The 22,466-nt window shown below is 41.6% G+C and overlaps 1 protein-coding gene across 2 annotated transcripts in view; it reads left to right on the top strand.

The window, feature by feature from the left end:
- Nucleotides 1-22,466, top strand: part of Ppp3cc (protein phosphatase 3 catalytic subunit gamma) — a 79,050-nt gene that overhangs the window by 7,395 nt on the left and 49,189 nt on the right. For both annotated transcript variants that reach the window (XM_041672982.1, XM_041672992.1), the window contains exons 2-3: nucleotides 18,604-18,801; nucleotides 19,361-19,485. In XM_041672982.1, the coding sequence (XP_041528916.1) occupies nucleotides 18,604-18,801; nucleotides 19,361-19,485 (323 nt within the window). The remainder of the gene's footprint in view (nucleotides 1-18,603; nucleotides 18,802-19,360; nucleotides 19,486-22,466) is intronic.

The following is a 22,466-nucleotide window of genomic DNA, read 5'->3' as shown; positions in this document are numbered from 1 at the left end:
AAAGAGGGTGTTGGATCCCTTAGAACTGGAGTCACAAGCCGGGCGGTGGTGGCGCACGCCTTTAATCCCAGCACTCAGGAGGCAGAGGCAGGCGGATCTCTGTGAGTTCAAGGCCAGCCTGGTCTACAAAAGCTAGTTCCAGGACAGGAACCAAAAAAAGCTAAGGAGAAACCCTATCTCGAAAAATCAAAAAAAAAAAAAAAAAAAAAAAAAAAGAACTGGAGTCACAGATCACTGTGAGCCACTCAGTGGGTACAGACAACTATACCCAGGTCCTCATCGATAGCAATAAGTGCTCTTAACCACTGAGCTTTCTCCCTAGCCCCAGTTTACAAACACTGGGAGTGTTTTCATGCTGAATGTAGCACACTGTAGTTCAGTGGTAGACTGCTTGCTTAGTATGTATGTAACCCTGGGTCTGGTGTTCAGTACCACCACCATCACCCCCTCCCCATATTTTCACACTAATTGTTTATCCTTAAAGCAGAATATGGTTGGGTCCCTAGGAAATGTTCTAGTGCAACTATAAGAATCTTAGTTGTGGATAACAGTGTAGGAAAGAGAATGTGCTTGGCTCACTACAGCCTGCTGATTTTGTTAGTTATTACTCCTTGCTGTAGATTTAAAATAGGAGCCAGCACTAACCTCAGAATTTAAAGAATGGTGTATGTGAAGAGCTTAAGACAGTTCCCATTGTAGGTACCTAGGACCTAGCCGGGCGGTGGTGGCGCACGCCTTTAATCCCAGCACTTGGGAGGCAGAGGCAGGAGAATCTCTGTGAGTTTGAGGTCAGCCTGGTCTACAAGAGCTCCAAAGCTACAGGTCAGGCTCCAAAGCTACAGAGAAACCCTGTCTTGAAACAGAAAAAAAAAAAAAGAAAAGAAAAAAAAAAGGAGCTAGAACTGACCTTAGAATTTAAAGAAGGGTGTATGTGAATAGCTCAAGACAGTTCCCATTGTGGGCACCTGGTAAATGCTGGCAGTTATTCTTTAAGTTCATTTTGCCTGGGGGTGCAGTTTATTGGTAGAGCTTGCTTAGCATATTTGAGGTCCCAGCACAGAGGTGGGTGATGATCATAAATCTTGATGAACTTTGACAGGAAAACTGTTCTATGGAAACTGGCATGTGAGATAACTTAAAATACTTAAGTACAAAAACGGTGAAATGTTCTTTTTTGTAGTATACATAGAATTTTGGAAATCTGTCTATTCATAAACAAGTATTGATGAATTCTTACTATGTTGAACACATATTTGGTTATATTTAGAAGCTTAAACACTGCTTGGAATGTACTCATGGGAGTATAGCACTTATAGCTTCCACACAATGTAACACATTAGAACCGTGGAGCTGCCTATGACTAATGCCTGTGGAAAAGTGGATGACTAAGCTAGATCACATCTGGTATGAAAGGTTTGCTCCCACACTCTGAAAATTGATAATCTTTTAAACTTGGATGATGATCAGTGGCTCAAAAGATAAGACTTAATTTGTATGTGACACATGATGGCTAGGCTTTGTTTAAAAGTAAAGTGGGGTGGGCTGGCATAATAAAGGTGGGGTTAGCCATACAAGGCTATTATAAAATTGTTAGTGACAACTTTGGCTGTCTTGGAACTTGCTCTGTAGACCAGGCTGGCCTCAAATTCTGAGATCTGCCTTCTGCCTCCCAAATACTGAGATTAAAGGTGTGGGCCACCACTGCCTGGTGTAAAGATATTATCATTATTACTACTATGTTGTTCTTGTTGTATGTGGAGACTCATGTGTTTGTAAGGTCTATGTAGATGTGGTTTGCATGCATGTGGAGGCCAGAGCATAATCTCTGGTATCCTGAGAAAGAAATATCATCCTTCTTTGAGACAATGTCTTTCTGTGGCCTGCTACTTCCCAGTTAGGCTAGACTGGCTTTGCTAGTGAGCCCTAGAGAGCTTCCTTAGTGCTGGGATTACCAGTCACACACAGGGGTTTACATGAATTCTGGGGATCAAACTGAGATTTCCAAAGCAAAGCACTTTATTGACTGAGCTGTCCCCCCTCCCTCGACCCCCGTTGGGTATTTTGACCATCCTACACTGTTCTGGAAAATATGGTGTCACTATAGAGCTGTGGAAGCTGTGGACCAGAGGGTACAGAGTTTGAGATAGAGACGGGAGGGGTCTTTTGATGGGTGTTGCATACCAGGGTGATTGCAGTAAATTAACAGTGTTACATCTGTGTATTTATTTGCTAGTGGTGGTGGGAGGGGGTGCACACAGGAAGGCCGGGACATGTTTTTGGAGATCAGAACCTTGAAGGGTTTGGTTCTCTCTTACTGTGGGAATCCCAAGGATGGAACTCAGGGCTTCGGGCTTGGCAGCTCGAGCATTGACTGCGGAGCATCTTGTCGACTCTTATCTTTGCCTTTTTGAAACAAGATCTTACTAGCAGTCTCAGGCTGGCCTTGACCTTGATATCCTCTTGCCTTCTGCCTCCTCTGCCTTTCAAGTGCTAGAGGTATAGATAGGCATTCAGTTACAAAGATGGGGGATCACTCCCAGCAAGCCTAGTTCTCAGACGTGCAAACACCCTTGTTTAAATAACTACACCGCCTGTAACACTGTAACACTCAAACATGGCTTTCCTTTTTAAAGATTTATTTTTAAGAGAGAGAGAGAGAGAGAGAGAGAGAGAGAGAGCACATGTGTGAGTGCAGGTGCCAGTGGATCCCTGGAGCTTTAATTTGTTGACAGTTGTAAGCTACTCAGTAGCTGGCCCTAGAACTTGGGTCCTCTGTAAGAGCAATATGCATTCTTAACCACTGAGCCATCTCTCTAGCCCCTCCTCTTATTTTTATTTCTTTTTGAGATACAGTCTCATTAAGTCTCCCAGGCTGGCCTCAAATTCATTATCTTCCTGTCTTAGCCTCCTAAGAAATAAATACTCTTCATGCCTTCTAGAAAAATGTTACTGTTTCTGTTGACTGTCACCGATTGATTAGCTCTCGGAGGGCCACTTCTAAGCTGTTCTTTGACAGTGAGTTTTGTGAGCATCACAACAGAGGGAGTGGTCTCCAAGAATGCCTGTCAGGTCACTGAAGTCAGTCAATTCCTTGTTCAGTAAGTTATGTAAGAATCTAAAAAGAACATGTGATTTTCAGTATTTAAGCTAGCCTCCTAGTTCATGATTGGAAAGACAGGTGAGTAGATTAGAAGACAAGCATGCAAATGTAGGGCAGGTTTGCCCGCTTAAAATAGAAACGAAGCGGAGTTGTTTGTGGTGAACAGAGATAGCTATTTAGACATATCCTCCTGTCCCATGAGGTACGAACATATGGTAATCTAAAAATAGCCACCTATAGGCCAGTAGCTTTGTAGATTTATCTTTCATACCTTAGATTACAGTGGTCATCTCCAGTGTGGCCTTTTGTCATTGATGCAGTCTAACTAGATTTTACTTTTATTTGCTTATACTGCTTACACTGTTTCTGTGTTAGGTATATATTATAGCCACTTAAGTTATGACAAAAAGGTTGCAGAATTTTCTCAGTGTACTTTAGTTTAAAAACTTAGTTTTAAATTTAATTTTCACTTTGATAATTATACATAAATGTTACAAGAAAATGTATAGAAGAACCCCCCACACCCCTCTACTAAGTCCCCCTTTGCCATAGTGTTAACTTAACACACCACCCCAGTCCTATATCCTAAACAACAGAGTGGCATAAATCCAGAGGTGGTTATTTTTTTATGATCCCCTGCTGTTTGTGTGTGTGTGTGTGTGTGTGTGTGTGTGTGTGTATGTGTACATGTGCATGTGTGTGTGTTGTGTGTGTCTATATATTCATTATATGCCTTGCTTACTCATGATCTTGCTTACAGATCACCACAATCAAGATGTGTAATGGGCTGGGAGCCTAGCTCAGTGGTAGATGACTTTCCTGGCATTTGCATATGTAAAACAGTAAAATGCTATTCAACAATACCATCAACATAAAACTTACTATATTATTTCTTTTTTATAGCGACACCAATAACACCTTTCTCCACCAAAACTTCAGCTTTATAGTTTGAGTCTTTTGTAAGTCTGGTTTGATTAAAATTTTGCTTCTGTCACAGTCCAGCTGGCCTTGGTGAGCTCCCAGTAGATCAGCTCCACTGTCTCAGTGGGTGGGTGCACGCCTCGTGGTCCCGACTTCTTTGCTCATGTTCTCCCTCCTTCTGCTCCTCATTGGGACCTTGGGAGCTCAGTCCAGTGCTCCAGTGTGGGTCTCTGTCTCTGTCTCCATCCATCACCAGATGAAGGTTCTATGATGATATGCAAGATATTCGTCAGTATTGCTCTCGGATAGGGTCATTTCAGGTTCCCAGTCCTCAGCTACCCAAGGAACTAACTGGGAACCTCATGTTGGGCACTTGGGAGCCCCTCTAGGGTCAAATCTCTTGCTCACCCTAAAGTGGTTCCCTTAACTAAGAATTGTGGTTCCGTGCTCCCCTATCCACCTTTCCTTTATCCCAATTCTCCTGATTCCCCAAGTCCCCCCTCCTTCCCTTCTACCTTTTCTCTCCCCATCTCCCCTTACCCCCATCCCACCCCACCCCCAAAATCCTAATTTTCTCCCCGGCAATTGGGTCTACTTCCCTTAGCCAAGAGGATAACTATATGTTTTTCCTTGGGTTCACCTTCTTACTTAGCTTCTTTAGGTTCACCTATTGTAGACTCCGTGGCCCTAAATTATGGCTAGAAACCAATTATGAGCGAGTACATCCCATGTTCATCTTTTTGGGTCTGGGACACCTCACTCAGGATAGTGTTTTCTATTTCCATCCATTTGCCTGCAAAATTCGAGAAGTCATTGTTTTTTACCGCAGCGTAGTACTCTAGCGTGTATATATTCCATACTTTCTTCATCCATTCTTCCCTTGAAGGGCATCTAGGTTGTTTCCAGGTTCTGGCTATTACAAATAATACTGCTATGAACATAGTTGAACAAATGCTTTTGTCATATGATAGAGCATCTCTTGGGTATATTCCCAGGAGTGGTATTGCTGGGTCCAGGGGTAAGTTGATCCCGAATTTCCTGAGAAACCGAAACACTGACTTCCACAGTGGTTGCACAAGATGGCATTCCCACCAGCAATGGATGAGGGTACCCGTTCCTCCACAGCCTCTCCAGCAAAGGTTATCCTTGGTGTTTTTGACTTTAGCCATTCTGACAGGTGTAAGATGATATCTCAAAGTTGTTTTGATTTGCATTTCCCTGATTGCTAAAGCATGGGATAAAGCCAGACTCTCTGAACATGGCGAACAATGAGGGCTGATGAGACGCCAAGGACAATGGCACGGGGTTTTGATCCTACTTAATGTGCTGGCTTTGTGGAAGCCTAGCCAGTTTGGATGTTCACCTTCCTAGATATGGACGGAGGGGGGAGGACCTAGGACTTGCCACAGGGCAGGGAACCTGGACTGCTCTGTGGACTGGAGAGGGAGGGGGAGAGGAGTGGGGGGAGGGGTAGAAGGGTGGGAGGAGGGGGAGAAGGGTGGGAGGAGGGGGAGGGAGATGGGAGGCTGGGAGGAGGTGGAAACTTGTTTTTTGTTTATGTTTTTTTTCTTCTTTTCTTAATAAAAAAATTATTAAAAAAAAAAAAATTTTGCTTCTGAGTTGGAAGCACTGAAGTAATGTGACAGAAACTGGCAGGTGTGTTAAAAGCTGGGTTTCCTGTGGAGTTAGTAAAAACCATGACGAAAAACACGGGCACCTTGGCCCCATTCCAGAGAAGTCTTGAAAGCACTGGTTAGTCTAAAAATATAAGTTGCAAAAGGATGCATAATGTAGTACCATTTAGATTACAAAAGGTATTTGTGTAAAAATTCAAAATACATTAGTAACAAAGTTATATACACATGAGAAGAATATACCACTTTAAGGTCCTATTTAACCTGTGGGGAGGAAGAAGGAGTAGAAGACTTATTGAGCTATATATTTATAGCATTGTGGGGTTTCTCTTCATTGAAATGAGGGCTGGAGAGATGGCTTAATGGTTAAGGACCCAGGTTCAATTCCCTGCACTTATATTGGGCAGTTTACAGTTGTCTATAACTCCAGCTCCAGGATATCTGGTGCCTTTGAGGGGACTGCACTCATTTATACCCCTATATACATATAATTAAAAATAAAATTAAACCAGGACTACATAGAGAAATTACGTCAAAAACATAAATAAATAAATAAATAAAATGAAATCAAAACTTTGAAATGGGTATGGAAAAATTGAATATTTTATATTTTACAGTTGGTATGTGGTATTTATATTTTTTGCTGTGCCACTTTATAACAAATTTTGTTTTTAAAAGTGGTTTATTTTAAATACTCATATCGGGACTGGAGAGATGCCTCACTGGTTAAGCGTCTTGGCTGTTCTTACAGAGGACCCAGGTCTGATTCCTGGCACTGGCATGGTAGCTTACAGCCATTCATAGCTCCAGTTGCAGGGGATTGAACTCCCTCTTTGACCTTTGCAGGCACCAGGGACACCCATAGTGCATATGCACACCTATTGGCAAAACACTCATATGTGTAAAAGAAAATAAAAAATTTTAAAATCTCCATATGTACAGTGTATTACATGTGTCCAGAATTTTCTCTTTTCTCCCCTCTAGTGTATCTGTTTTTAACTTTTGTGTCAGAGTTGAAGGACATCTAAACAGATTTCCTTATAGTATAGTAAATGAACATGGTGCTGCCGACAGCCAGCGCTCCTGCAGCCATCAGCTCTCCCCCTCACCATCCGTCCTAGTCTGCCCAATGGTGGCACTGACTGCTGTGCTGAGGTGCTCTCGGGTAGTCTTCTTTTCCCAGCTCACAGGCCGTGCTAGACTGCCGAGGGGTGGCATTGCCTCTGTGCTGAGGGGCTCTGTGTGGTCTTCTGCACGTGTGTGCTTCACATTTGTGGTTATGTCTTTTTGTTTTCAGGTAGCCTCTTGGTAGGGAACTTTGAACTTGCTACATAGGCCAGGTTAGCCTCAAACTTGAGATGATCCTTCTGCCTTTGCCTCTGCCTCCCAAGTGCTGAGATTATAGGCATGTTCTATCATACATGGTCATGGGCTTTTCTGTTTTGTTGTATGTGAATTGTTTTATCTTAACTAGAATGTAAGGTTCTTCAGGGGAGACTCCTGTGTTAGTCTTATGTCACATGCTACCACGCAGTGAGTGTAACTACTTAACATTAATGTAATTATTTCCCTAGTGTTTTTCCTTAGGATTTTAGATTTTACTTTAACAACCCTTCTAGCTCATTGTCTACCCGACTCTAGAACTTCACTTTTAACAAACATCATTATTACCCAGCATTCCTGGCTGGGGATAGAAACGTAGCTTTATGAGGTATTGAGTGTTTATGTTAGTAATGTATCATCTTTCAGCTTTTAAAAGGATGACACTGGATGGCTGGAATTGAATTGTTAGTTTTTCCACCTGGTGTAGGAGATAGAATGTAATGGTTAAGCTTCATAAAGAAATGGAGTATGGGGACTGGAGGGATAGCTCAGCAGTTAAAAGCACTGGCTGCTCATTCAGAGGACCTGGGTTCAATTCCCAGCACCCGCAACTGTCTGAAACTCCAGTCCCAGGGGGTCTGACATTCTCACACAGGTTCCATGTAATCAAAACACCAATGCACATAGTAAATAAACTATATATTAAAAAGAAAAGCCGGGCGATGGTGGCGCACGCCTTTAATCCCAGCACTCGGGAGGCAGAGGCAGGCGGATCTCTGTGAGTTCGAGACCAGCCTGGTCTACAGAGCGAGTTCCAGGACAGGCTCCAAAGCCACAGAGAAACCCTGTCTCGAAAAACGGAGTGTGATCCCACGCACCATTCCCTTCCTAGCTCTTCTTAGTAAGGAATATGATGTTAGTTGGTGGCCAGTGGACTCATTTCCTCAAAACTTGCTGCATTTTTTTGGTTTGTTTTGAGACAGTCTCACATAGCCCAGGGTAGCCCCAAACTAGCTTAGTAGCTGAGGCTCTTGAACTGATTCTTACACCCCCACCTCCCTGGACTTACAAGGGTGTGCCACCATGCCTGATCAGATCTGTTGCTTTTAAATAAAATTGATGAGGTCAATAGTGTGAGTCTGGAAATAAATAGCAGAAGAATACATGCCCCATTATTATAGCAAAGGGTTCATTGAGTTTGTGGCCTGTTTCACATACTGACGTCGACACCAGAAAGGTAAATGTAATGGTTTAATTATTTTTATCTTGGCTCTCTCTTAAACTAGAGCTTCAAGTTTCTTACAGTTTTTTTTTTTGTGTGTGTAACTCAGATATGAAGTATATTGGAAATAATTTAGTAATAGTTTAAGTTCTGAACTTTATTTTAGTTTCTGTAAGAATTGGATTGGATTCAGGTTTATGACATATAAGCCCTTCCCTGTTACTTTGCATCTTGCATTGAACTATTTGTCTTGTTTTGTATATATAGTTGTTGCTTACACTAGACCTTACTGATCTCTTAGGTTATTTTCATTCCAGCCCATGCCATAACGTAATGTAATAATTTATGTATTAGGGAGTAGGAAGCTGGAAGATGGCTCAGTGGATAAAGGATTGCTATGTAAACACGAGGACCAGAGATTGTTCCCAGCACTCCTGTAAAAGGCCAAGTGTGCTGGCTAGCATTTGTATCCACTGGGACACATGCACACACCCAAGGAAGCCAGAAGAGGGCACTGGATCCCTTCGAGCAATTGTGAACCTCCCTGTATGGGTACTGGGAACCAAACTCTGGCCTTCTGAAAGTGTTCCTAACCACTGAGACATCTAGACATCTGCATCTATCTCCCCAGCCCTATCCATTTACTTATTTTTTTTGAGAAAGGGTCTTGCTATTTAGTCCAGACTGGCCAAAAGCTTTCCTAATTATTCTGCCTTCTGCCTCAGCCCTCTCGGTGCTGGGATTACAGGTGTAAACCACGATTCCTTACTAGAAGGAGAGATTTGGGAAGTGATGGGAATGCTTTGTATAAAGATAGTGTATACATGTGCAAAAAATTATTATCAGACACATAGGTCCTTAAACAGCAAAAAATTATTTTGAAAAGTATTTGTGGAGGCTATACTATAAAATTAATGCAGATTTCATGCAGATAATTTACTTTGGTTAAAACAAGGCTGTGGGAATGATAGGCTACTGAGAAATTTAGCTGAAAGAAAAAGACAGACAGCCCTCCTGTGGAGATAATACGTAGATTGCTTTAGAAAGGTAAGATGTGCTTTGAATATTGCCCAGGTTGAAATTCTTTCTTTTAGAGTATGTTTTAGGGAAACACTTATACTACATATAACAGGGTTCCAGCTAGCTTTAATATGTGACTATATTTTTTGTTGTCCATATTTAAAGAACTGTAAATTAGCCATATGTATGAAAAGTAGGCCAAAGATACCAAAGTCCTTATTGATTATTCAGAAGGGAGCAGGCTACACTGGTCACTTTTAGCTTGGTGACACATTGTTTCTTATTAATAAAACCAACACTTTAGTATCTCACAGCAGCAAACTAAAGAGATGATGCCAGCTCTGAAAACCACAGGATTATAAATTGTTATTTGCACAAGAAAATTTGAGTAGCTTACTACTAAACTAAAGATGATATGTCTACAGCATAACTGACTATAAAACAATATGTTCAAGTAACAAACATAATAATGCATATACTAGTATATTAACAGTGGTCATTCTAATTGGTGGGATTTGAAGAGGTTTGTGGTATTTTTTGATGCTCCTTAATTAAAAAAAAATAGTTTTACATTTCTCTCTCTCTCTCTCTCTCTCTCTCTCTGTGTGTGTGTGTGTGTGTGTGTGTGTGTGTGTGTTTTGTGTGGTACTAGGATCAGACTCAGGGATCTGTACATGCTAAGCAAGAGTTCTAACACTGAGCTGTATCTCCTGCTCAATATAAAATATCTGTGATTTTAAGAAATCTTTGGGAACAGGAGAGATGACTCAGCAGTTAAATCTCATACTGCTCGTGCATGTGTACACACACACACTATTATTGTTGTTATCATCATCATTATATTTATTTATTTATTTATTTATTTATTTATTTATTTAGCATACAATGTACTGCTGGCAAGGAAGGCACCAGGTCTCATTACAGATGGTTGTGAGCCACCATGTGGTTGTTGGGAATTGAACTCGGGACCAATGGAAGAACAGTCAGTGCTCTTAACCACTGAACCATCTCTCCAGCCTCCATCATCATCATTATTACTATTTTGAGGTAGCACCTCTCTATATAGCCCTGGCTATTCTGGAACTCACTCTGTAGACCAGGCTGACCTCAAACTCAGAGACCCACATTCCCGTTTCCCAGTGCTGGGATTAAAGACATGCACCACCACATAAAGCTTTGGTTTTACTTTTTGAGACAGACTCTCCCAGTAGCCCTGAGCTTACCACATAGACCATGCCTGCTGGGTAGTATGCCCCAGGGATCCACCTGTCTCTGCCCTCCACCTTTTCAGTGTGGCCTCTAAGAACTGGACTCAGGACCTTGTGCTTGAAAGGTACTGAGCATCTCACCAGACCTGCAGTTTGCTTCCAGTAAGTTACAGATCTCACGCTCTTTACCACCCCGAATTACTTGATAATTGAAGCTTATAGAAACAGTGAATTTCCTGTCTTCGGACATCCAGCAGTACTCTGATTACAGCTAGATTGAATATTAGTAGCATTACTGTTGATTGATTCACTTACAATGGAATGAAATACGAGTCTAAAGTTATTTATTCTTTTTGTCTTTTTTTTAATTTATTATGTATACAGCATTCCTTCCATGTATGCTTGCATGCCAGAAGAGGGCGCCAGATCTTATTACAGATAGTTGTGAACCACCAAGTGGTTGCTGGGAATGAACTCGGTACCTCTGGAAGAGCAGTCAGTGCTCTTAACCTCTGAGCCATCTCTTCAGCCCTATTTTTTGTCTTATTAATAACTATATTCTTATATAATTTTAAAAGGTATTTAGTAAAAATTCTTATCTCTCTCATCTGTTGTGTTCTTAGAAGTGTAAAGCCCACCACTGCAGAAAACCCAGAACACGGGGTGGTGAAAAACGAGCTTTATTCGGTTAGCTTATTGTAGAAAGTAATGCCATTCCCTGAAAGGCGGAGTCAGGAAGTCTGTAAAAGGTATAAAGGAGTTTATACCTTTTATATGAAGTAAAGTTAGTAGTCTGGGCGGGGGTGGTTAAAATCGGATTGGAGTGGTTTTGCCTTTAGTCTGCAAGAGCTCCCTTGAAGTTGCAGATGAGTTTGTGGAGTAGGATCCTGAGTGTCTGGGGTGGTGGTCCTCAACCTGTGGGTCTCAGCCCTTTCACAGGGGTCACATAGCAGGTAACTGAATACCAAATATTTACATTGTGATTCATAACAGCAAAATTACAGTTGTGAAGTAGCAATGGAAATAATTTTATGGTTGAGGGTCACCACAACATGAGGAACTGTATTAAAGGATAACAACATTAGGAAAGTTGAGAAGTCTGGGGGTCTGATGCTGAAGAACAGTGCTTGAGCTTGTGTGGCTTGCCCTACACAGTGGGACTTGCATTAGTTCAATTTGTCTGTTATGCAAGTCTTAGTATGTCCAGAGGATTTCAAGCAGCTTGTGGCTTCTCTTTTCTTTCTCTGTCTTTACTTCTGATTTTTTTGTTTGTTTGTTTGTTTTTGTTTTTTGAAACAGGGTTTCTCTGTAGCTTTGGAGCCTGTCCTGGAGCTAGCTCTTGTAGACCAGGCTGGCCTCGAACTCACAGAGATCCACCTGCCTCTGCCTCCTGAGTGCTGGGATTAAAGGTGTGCGCCACCACCGCCCAGCCCAGTCCATAATTTTTAAATTTTTATAATTTTAATTTGATTTACATTGTTTACCTTTACAAATATCTGAAAAAGTAACTATTCTGTATTTGGTGATGGCCATGGGTAAAGGTCTTGATAGTGCTGACAATAAAGGAAGGCGTGGGTGTCTATGCTGATCTAGAGTCGTGAACCACAGGGAAGAGAGCAAAAGAGACGAGATTGACAGTTTGCTTGCCCTGTTGTTTTTCTCTCAAAATCTTAAAAGGGGGGGGGGAGCAGATTTACTTTACATGTTTCAACAATCAGAAAGATCCAGAAGAAACTGAGTCTCTGTAAAAGGGAGGCACCCACCAGGTGAAAGGAGCAGGCACCCATCGCATGCTGCTGCTAGAACAGTAGCAGCTGTCGGGTTTTAGGTAGAACTAGTGTGCGTGTATGCTAGGGAGTTGGTAGACATTGCAAGCTCCAGTGTTAGGTTGAATCTGGTTCCTGCAATTCCCTTTGAGTTCATTTGTTTTCTCCTGGGACATGAAGGATCCACCCGGGGTCTTGTAATCTGTGATGCACATTTGGTTTGGTGTGCTTACTTTATCTGTTTTATGAGTCATTGTGTAGTACAAGTTGCGGTTTCTCTTTTAATTTAAAAAGGCAGCCAGTGTTAGTTTCTTGTGTATGTGTGAGGTTGGGGGAGCATCTCATGGTTGAGCATACTTAATGCTCAGCTGCAGGAATGTGCATCAGTCTGGCTCCACCTCTTGTAACAGAACACTGTTTGTCAGCTGGGCATGCTGGTAATCCCTGACTGTGTAGGCAGACAGGAGAGTCAAAGCAAGGTTGAAGCTAGCCTGGTCTGTGTATTGAGTATCAGACCTCCAAACTTATATTGTCATGAGACCGCTACTCAAAAACCAAACAAATACCAACCAACCAAACAAAATCAAAACCAAAAGTAAATATTCACAGTTATTTAAAGGCTATAAAAAGAAAAATTTAACCTCAAGGATTAGCCTTTGGGAGTAGGGCTAGGCAGTACTGGGGACTGAACTGGGGGCCTCATCTTCCTCTGAACCACAGCCACTGGCCTCAGGCTTTCACAGAGTTGGACCACATATCTGGAATCTGCTTTTCTTCCTCTTGAACCCGGGTGGGCTTGAGAATACTGGGACATTGAGTTGGGAATGGTGTGATGTGGCACATGAGGCTGTGGTGTGAAGCACACAGCTTCCTTTTGTTCCTTCTGGGTTGCTCTTTCTGGATGCTTGTCCTTGGAACTCTGTCACATGAAAGGCCATGCAGGTATTCTCATCAAAAACCCGGACTGAGCCTCAGCTGACAGGCATACTGGATGAGTGAGTGAGCAGCATTCAGAAGATTCTAGCCTTGGGATGACCAGTGTCAACTGAGACAGACAGGCAGTCAGTCCTGCTGTGTCTTCTGCATTCACAGTCCATAGTCTATGAGAGAATACGGGGCTATTGTTTTATTGTATTTGGGAACATTTTGTTAGGTTACATTAAATAATTGATATTTGGCTTTTAAATACCCATCAAAGGGTAACAAATCAAAGATTTTGGGACAGAAATATACAAGGAGGTTAGCAGGGTGTGGTGGACCAGGCCTAGAATCTCAAACTCTTAGGAGACTCAAACAGGATGGTCTAGAATTCAAGGCTGGCCTGGGCTACAGAGAGAGATGCTTTTCAAAAGGAGCAACGAAGCAAGGATGTTCATAGCAATGTAAATTTGTAACAATAAGTAAAAAAATTTTAAAATAGTGTATCCAACAGTAAGAAAATGTTTGGATAAATTATGATACACACTTTTCATAAAGAAAAATTTCTGTTTTCAAAAGAAAACTTTAATTTCTTTGTAGTCAGTTTTGTCAAAACCATTTTCAACATGGGTCAAAGTGGATACACACGTAAATAAAGATGATTAAGAACAAAACAAAACTGGAGGTCTAGAGAAAGTAGCTCATCAGTAGAGGAAGGTCTAGCAGGGACAAGGCCTTGAACTGATCCCCAGCACGGCCAGAATCCAAAATAAACAAGTAAGAAAGAGGAGGGCTCAAGGTGACCTGACACATACTAGCTGGAAAGTATTAACTAACAAGTTTATCAATACAGTCGTGCTTCAGCTCAGAGCTATCGGCATGAGAGAGAGAGAGAGAGAGAGAGAGAGAGAGAGTGTTTAGTGGAAACTTACGAAGGAAATTGCCCTAATTATCTTATTTCAAAACCATGGTTTCATATTTCTTAAAGTCTTCCTCTTTAGACCAGTTTGATTTTGAACAACTAAAGATCTGTGCAGATTGTCCAGAGCACACAGTATCAGAAGTGCCAGCCCTCTCCACTGTGTTCAGTCTAAGTGCTCTCTGGATCTATTTTCTCCATCCTGACTCTGGTTCTTGCTAACTTTTTAAATGTTGAAACTCAAATCCAGGGCCTCACACATGTTCCACCAAGCCCCGTGGACCAGTGTTGAGCTTCTTGAATCTGAACTACTTTGTATAGGGACTTAAAAGATTGGCTTTGCTAAAAAGCACCAACGCTTCATTGTAGGTGCACAGTTGATAATGAAAGCCAGAAAGTGCTGGCATCTCTGACTTCATTTGGTATGTCTTTTTTTGTTTTCTTAAACTTCAAGTCAGATTCCTGCTCAGCTCCGCACATTAAAAACTGTTAATATAAAATTTATTATTAGTCTTAAATTTACCTAACCTCTCTGTAAAATACAAGAATGAAGACACAGGCGTCTAAGATACTTTTTTTTTTAATTTTAGAATTTTGTAGACAGATCACACTGATGACACTACCCCAGTAAGTGCTAAATGGGAGCAGTTGCCCCGTGAAGGGAACTGAAGCTGCTCTCTTATGTAAGAATGATCTCCTGATGAGATTTTTTATTGCCCTCCTCAAGCAGTAAAGACCTCCTTGTAGCCCGCAGAACCTTGCAGGATAGACCAAGATAATGACCAACCAGACCACCCTGATCAAGTTTGCCTGTGTTGTCAGCTGTGCAAACAGCGCCTCCTCATTTCTATAAGACCGCTTCCTAATGTGGCCATGGAACACGGCTCTGGTCTGCCTTTCATTACTGATCTGTCTTCAGTTGACATCTGGGGACAGGTGGCCAGACCTACTCTGCTGTAAACCTTCAAGTCAGGGCCTTTGTCCTAAACTTCTGCAAAACTTTTGTATTTTATTTTTATTCAATATAGCTCCTTTACATTATTGTTGTTATTATTTTATTTCCTATATTAGCCCACTGTTAACATAAAATCCATCTCTCATGTCAAAGGAAATAAGAGATAGTTGATTCTGAGTCAAATATGGTGCTCATGGTCCAGAAGTAAAGATCCAGATTGCTTCTGTGTGACTTTTCTCATTGCTGTGACCGGGTATCTGACAAGTAGCCACTTAAGAAGGAAGGGTTCATTTCGGCTGCCAGTAGAGGATGTAGTGTGCCACGGCAGGAAGACGTGGCGGCAGGAGCTGGGGCAGAAGTGTGGCTGGCAGCCGCTCCCATTTTGTCCAGTTAGGAAGCAGAGGGAAAGCCGCTAGTGATAGAAGCTTTCTGCCCTCTGCTGTAAGCCTCGAGGTCTCCTCACTCTTGAAGTTTGCTTCACTGCAAAACCATCACTGTGTGGATGGCGCTGCTGTGTTCTTCTGGCAGCTCCAGCTGCTCCTGCAGCTGTCATAGATTCTGTGCCCTTTTGTGGCTGAACTGGGAAACACTTCTCTGGTTGTTTTTGAGGGGAGAACCCCTTCAGCTGCATTCTTGGTTCAGCCTCTTCTTTCAAAAGATTTTCTATTTTTCTAAGTTGGGCTATTGAGTATCTTTCCTGTTGTCCCAGTGCAAACTGTAAGGTTTCTCTTTAGTGATGCTAATCTCTTACAGTAATTACAGCTACTTTGTGTGCACCACCTTATCTGCAACTTTGAACATACTCCTTTGTAGCTAGAAGCTTTTTGTCCCACCTGGTCCCGCAGCCGCTTTTAAAAATAACCACTCTGAGGCTTAATATTAATTACAAACTGTTTATTAGCTCAGGCTTATTAGCTCTTACAACTAAATTAGCCAACTCATTTCTATTAATCTGCATGTCGCTATGTAGCCCATGTCTTACCAGTGGTGCTCTGGCATGTTGTTCCTTGGGCGACTGGATAGTGTCTCTCTGTCTTCACCCTTCTCCCTATATCTCTGGATTTCCCACCTGACTCTATTCTGCCTGGCTATTGGCCAAATCAGCTTCGTTATTAACCAGTGGCAATAAAACATATTCAGCATACAGAAGGGCATCCCACATCACTCCTTCCTCAGCAGACAGCACATTTTTTTTCATGTTTCTTCTCTCACTGTAGATCTAAGAACAGTAAACAGTAGCCTGGATGTTAATCTGTCTTGGAATTTCCTCCACTAGAAAATTCTTAGCATATTGCCTTTATTAAAAAAAAAAGGTCTATGTGCACATGCATGCCTAGTGCCCTTGGAAGTCAAATGAAGGCATCAGATCCTCAGGAACTGGAGTTATAGATGGTTGTGAGCCACCATGTCGGTGCTGGGAATTGATCTCAGGTTCTCTGCAAGAGCAGTAAGTGTTCTTAACCATTGAGCCATCTCTCCAGCTCTAGTATATTACCTTTTAATTCATCCTTACTCAAAGTTCTCAGGACACAGGAAGAAAGCAACCAGATTTTTTTTCCCCTCCAGAATGTATTGTGACCAGAAACTGTATCCTCCTCTATCCCAGTGCCAGTTCCTGCTTAAGTCCTTGTTTCTCTCTGAGAACTCAAGAGCTGAGATATTAGCGACTACATTTCTATCAACACTCTGGTTTTCCACATTCCACATTAAAGCTCAGCATACAGCACTCTAGATCTCTGTAGCTCACAGCTCCAAACTCTTCTAAATTCCTCTTGCAAACCAGTTCTGAGGTCTAAAAACCCCACGGCCAAGTAATCATAGTAACAACTCCACTTCTCAGCACCAATTTTCATATAGTCTTGGCTCTATAGAAAACAGAATCAGTAAAATGTGTGTGTGTGTGTGTGTGTGTGTATACACACACAAAATATATATTATAAAAGGAGATTAGGTTGATTTACGTAATAGGTTCCTATTGGTCCCTATTTACGTAATAGGTCCCTCTTGATGTTGGCCATGTGTATGGTGGAGAGTCTGAGAACTCAGTAGCTGCTCAGTCCATGAAGCTAGATGCCTTAGTAGTACCAATGGAAGAGACAGTGCTGGGAAGCTGAGGAAGCTGGAATCTGATGGTGGCAGTAGCCAGGTGGGCAAGGCAGCTGCAGACTACCTTTTCCTTGGGCCGCTTTATCCTAACTTTCCTGCTGGAGAGTGCCACTGACTTTGAGGATGGGCTGTACCCCCTCAGTCTCTTCTGGAAGCACAGATACACTGAGAGGTCTGTCTTCTAAGTGATTTTAAGTCTTGCCAAATTGATAGAATCAACCTTTGTGCTCTGAATAATGTGTTCACGTGGAAGAGGTATGTGGACTTTTTGGAGTCGGAAAAGAAAGTTACAAAATCAAGGCATCGGGTTAGCAGGTTACAAGATTATAGCCAGGTGGTGGTGGCACATGCCTTTAATCCCAGCACTCAGGAGACAGAAGCAGGTGGATCTCTGTGAGTTCGAGGCCAGCCTGGTCTACAAGAGCTAGTTCAAAGACAGGCTCCAAAGCTACAGAGAAACCCTGTGTTGAAAAACCAAAAAGAAAAAAAAAAGATTATAGATCTGAGATGTTATCTGAATGAAATTCTTAGTTTTGGGGTTGGTGAAAGCTAGCAGACTGTCAAATTAATGCAGCCCAAAGGTTTTACCTGAGAGTTGAAAGCTATGTTAGGACAGACATTGGGAATGGGTACTAAATGGCTGCAGGGCCCTATATTACCCAATTTGGCTTTGAACTTCCTTTGCATAGGAGGATGACCTTGACTTCTGATGTGGGATTGCCCTCTGTACGCTTGAATACCATTAATAAATAAAGAAACTGCCTTGGCCTGTTGATAGGACAGAACTTAGGTAGGCGGGGAAGAGGAAAATAAATGCTGGGAGGAAAAAGGGCAGAGCCAGGACAACGCTATGGAGCTGCTGCCAGAGTCAGATGTGCCAAAACTTTGCTGGTAGGCCACGACCTCGTGGTGATATACAGATTAATAGAAATGGGTTAAATTAAGATGTAAGAGTTAGCCAGTAAGAAGTTAGAGCTAATGAGCCAAGCAATAATTTAATTAATACAGTTTCTGTGTGGTTATTTCAGGGCTAAGCTAGCTGGGCGGCCGGGACAAACAAGTGGGCCCTACTGCAACAAACTTCTGTCCCAACTGCCTCACATTCCAGGTGATGGGATTACAAGTGGGGGCCACAAAGCCTGTTTTATGTAATATTGGGGGTCTGAACCCAGGGCTTTGTCCGTTCAAGGGAAACAACTCCACCAACTGAGCTACATCTTCAGTCATCTGCTTTATCAAAACCTATATTGTTGCATTCATTCATTTATTCACCCATTCATTTATTCAGTGTGTGTGTGTTGAAATAAATGTATAGACAGGATATGATTTGAACTGTGACTATTTTAAAATTAGAATTATCAATTCTGATATGTAGTATCTTGGAATTTTTTCACATTCTAATACTGTGAGGTTATAATTGCTTATTAGGTTTAGTTTATTTTTAAAAGTAGGTTTTTGATTGTTATCTGTGCCTTTAAATATTTAAAAAAAATTTTTTTTTGTCTTTTTAGCTGTCCCCTTTCCTCCAACCCAACGGCTAACTTTGAAGGAAGTATTTGAGAATGGGAAACCTAAAATGGATGTTTTGAAAAACCATTTGGTCAAAGAGGGCCGGGTAGAAGAGGAGGTGGCCTTAAAGATAATCAACGATGGGGCTGCCATCCTGAGGCAAGAGAAGACTATGATAGAAGTGGATGCTCCAGTCACAGGTATGAAGTGCACCTATATGGGGCCCTTAGATTTGCACTTATTCTGAGAAATGATTACAAAAAGCCAACTAAAATGAGTGTAATAAATATTTCTAGGAATTTTAAAAGTAGTCTAGACATTGGTTAGAATGACTTTTGTTCCTTAACAACCAACATTAGAGGCTCAAGCTTGGTGGTTAAGAGAACATACTATTCTTGCAGAGGACTAGATTTTCATTCCAAGTATCTGTTCTGTGGTTCACAGCCATTGTAACTCCAGCTATAGGGAGAATCCTCCACCTCTGGCCTCTGTGGACACCTGTACTCATGTACATACCCCCACACAGACAGATACATGCACACGCACGCGTGCACGCACACACACACACACACTTAAAAATAAATCTTTTTTTTAAAAAAGTTCACTCTTAACTGTGTAATATTTAGTACGACTAACTAATTATACAGAAGTCTAGTCAAAAGCCAAAGTGATTAAATTAAAAGTTACATTTGGTCCCTGTTGCTCTAATGTCGTTTTCCTTCTAATTTATAATTTTTATCTGTTGTCTTTCTTATGAAGTGTGTGGTGATATTCATGGACAATTCTTTGACCTGATGAAGTTGTTTGAAGTTGGGGGATCACCTAGTACTACTCGCTACCTCTTTCTGGGTGACTATGTGGACAGAGGCTATTTCAGTATAGAGGTAAGATTACCTTGGCTCTTCTTCCCCTATTGTACCACCTTCTACTAAGATCTGCTTTCCATCCATCTGGAGAGCAGCTTAAGATGTGAACACTGGTAGAATTTATCCACTTTCTTACATTTGACATTTAACTAATAGAGAATTGTTTTATTTTTTAAAAAAATCTGTTCTTTTTTTTAACTTGCTAATTTTGAAAGTAAGTATTTGCTAAGTTTTCCACTTTGAAGATGCTGTCTGGGCTATATAGAAGGCACATACATAACTCTTCATGTTAAACAGTGTCTGGATTAGCTAACCTTAATTATAAGACTGTAGTTGACTTTTAGGTTGTCTTCCTCTGAGAACTTGGCATCGGGAGTTCCTTACTGGAGTGATTTCTGGTCCTGTTGCACATGGCAGACAGTATGTTCTTTGGAAGGCAAAACATGAGGTGGAGCTAATAAAAACTGAATTCCTTTATATATTTAAGAAGTAAATGATGGGAACATGAGTAGAATTAAAAACAATTATATGCTTTTGTATGTAAACATAACATTATTTTAGGCCTTAATTCAAACACTTGAGTACCATGCAGTTATAGCACATTCATGTTTGATGTGTATCTGGGGTTTTTTTGTCGTTGTTGTTGTTGTTGTTTTTGTTTTTTTTTGGTTTTGAGACAGGGTTTCTCTGTAGCTTTGGAGCCTGTCCTAGAACTAGCTCTTGTAGACCAGGCTGGTCTTGAACTCACAGAGATCCACCTGCCTCTGCCTCCCAAGTGCTGGGATTAAAGGCGTGCGCCACTGCCGCCTGGCTTGATGTGTATCTGTGGCTTTATAAGTAAAGGATCCTTTTGAAGAAGTCTTCATAGTCAAGTTTGTAATACAGGAAGAACATGAGACCACAGATTGTATAGTGTTGTGGTGCCTTAGGCTGTGTGCTCTTCACAGTGTGAGAATTTTGCTGCACTAGGTTGCTCCTGGTAGAGAAAGGTTCTTTTTCTCCTTCTTCTTCTCATAGCATTGGTCTTTTTTGTTGTTGTTTTTAAATTCTGAGAGTTTTTTTTTCTTTTTTTTTCTTTTCTTTTTTTATTGAGAAAAGGAGAAAAAAAAAAAACAAGTTTCCACCTCCTCCCAGCCTCCCATTTCCCTCCCCCTCCTCCCCCCCTACGCCCCCTCCTCCCACCCTTCTCCCCCTCCCCCCACTCCTTTCCCCCTCCCTCTCCAGTTCAAAGAGCAGTCAGGGTTTTCTGCCCTGTGGTAAGACCTAGGACCTCCCACCTCCGTCCATATCTAGGAAGGTGAACATCCAAACTGGCTGGGCTCCCACAAAGCCATCACATTACGTAGGATCAAACCCCCGTGCCATTGTCCTTTGCGTCTCATCAGCCCTCATTGTTCGCCATGTTCAGAGAGTCCAGTTTTATCCCATGCTTTTTCAGTCACAGTCCAGCCGGTCTTGGTGAGCTCTCAATAGATCAGCTCCACTGTCTCAGTGGGTGGGTGCATCCCTCGTGGTCCGGAGTGGGTGGGTGCATCCCTCGTGGTCCCGACTTCTTTGCTCATGTTCTCCCTCCTTCTGCTCCTCATTGGGACTTTGGGAGCTCAGTCCAGTGCTCCAGTGTGGGTCTCTGTCTCTATCTCCATCCATCACCAGATGAAGGTTCTATGATGATATGCAAGATATTCGTCAGTATTGCTCAAGGATAGGGTCATTTCAGGTTCCCTATTCTCAACTGCCCAAGGAACTAACTGGGGACCTCAGCTTGGGCACCTGGGAGCCCCTCTAGGGTCAGGTCTCTTGCCAACCCTAAAGTGGTTCCCTTAACTAAGAATTGTGGTTCCGTGCTCCCCTGTCCAACCTTCCTTTATCTCAATCCTCCTGCTTTCCCAAGGCCCGACCTCCTTCCCTTCTAACTTTTCTCTCCCCATCTCCCCTTACCCCCAACCCACCCCACCCCAAGATCCCAATTTTCTCCCCGGCAATTTTGTCTACTTCCCTTAGCCAAGAGGATAACTATATGTTTTTCCTTGGGTTCCCCTTCTTACTTAGCTTCCTTAGATTCACCTATTGTAGACTCCGTGACCCTTATTTATGGTTAGAAACCAATTATGAGTGAGTACATCCCATGTTCATCTTTTTGGGTCTGGGATACCTCACTCAGGATAGTGTTTTCTATTTCCATCCATTTGCATGCAAAATTCGAGAAGTCATTGTTTTTTACCGCAGCGTAGTACTCTAGCGTGTATATATTCCATACTTTCTTCATCCATTCTTCCATTGAAGGGCATCTAGGTTGTTTCCAGGTTCTGGCTATTACAAATAATACTGCTATGAACATAGTTGAACAAATGCTTTTGTCATATGATAGCAATTCCACACTGAGAGGTTTTATTAAGAAAACAAAACGAGGGTAAACGAGCACAAAAGAACTTCATTGATAAAAGGATGTTAATGTTACGGAATCTAGAGTAAAGCTATTTCTAGGAAACTCTTTTAAAGTATTTGATTTATGACGTTTTACATTTTGGCAGCGATGTAACCTAATGGCAGGAAGAACACAGTTACTCTAAATATACTGTCGATGGACTCAGAGACCACCTGCACCTCTGCTCACTGTCAGCAGCTGTACAGGTATTGGCTTAAAACAGAGAAGGGTAGATATCAGATACTGAAGGTTTGTGTTATGCCATTATTTCACAAAATATAGGTAACAATCAACAAGTAAAGTCTATTTCTCATAAAATTGCACATGGTATTCGATATCTCAAGATTACAATGTTGCCATTCTAGGAGAGAGAAACAGAAACAATCCAAAGAAACCTTTATACTAAATTCAACACATTTGATTCCAAAATGTTCATTTTCTTACAAAAGCAACTTTATTATTTAGAAAATAAGATATCATATATATATATATTCCTTTGTAGCATTCCATCTAATTTTATTTAAATCATTAACCTTATACATTTAAAAAAACAGTAATTTAAGTAAGAACTTGT

The sequence above is a fragment of the Microtus oregoni genome, unplaced genomic scaffold, assembly GCF_018167655.1.
Source record: "Microtus oregoni isolate MIOR12 unplaced genomic scaffold, Mior012 000001F_ref0000356, whole genome shotgun sequence".
NCBI lineage: Eukaryota > Metazoa > Chordata > Mammalia > Rodentia > Cricetidae > Microtus > Microtus oregoni.
The sequence above is the reverse complement of the archived record's forward strand: the minus strand, read 5'-3'. Positions and strand labels throughout refer to the sequence as shown.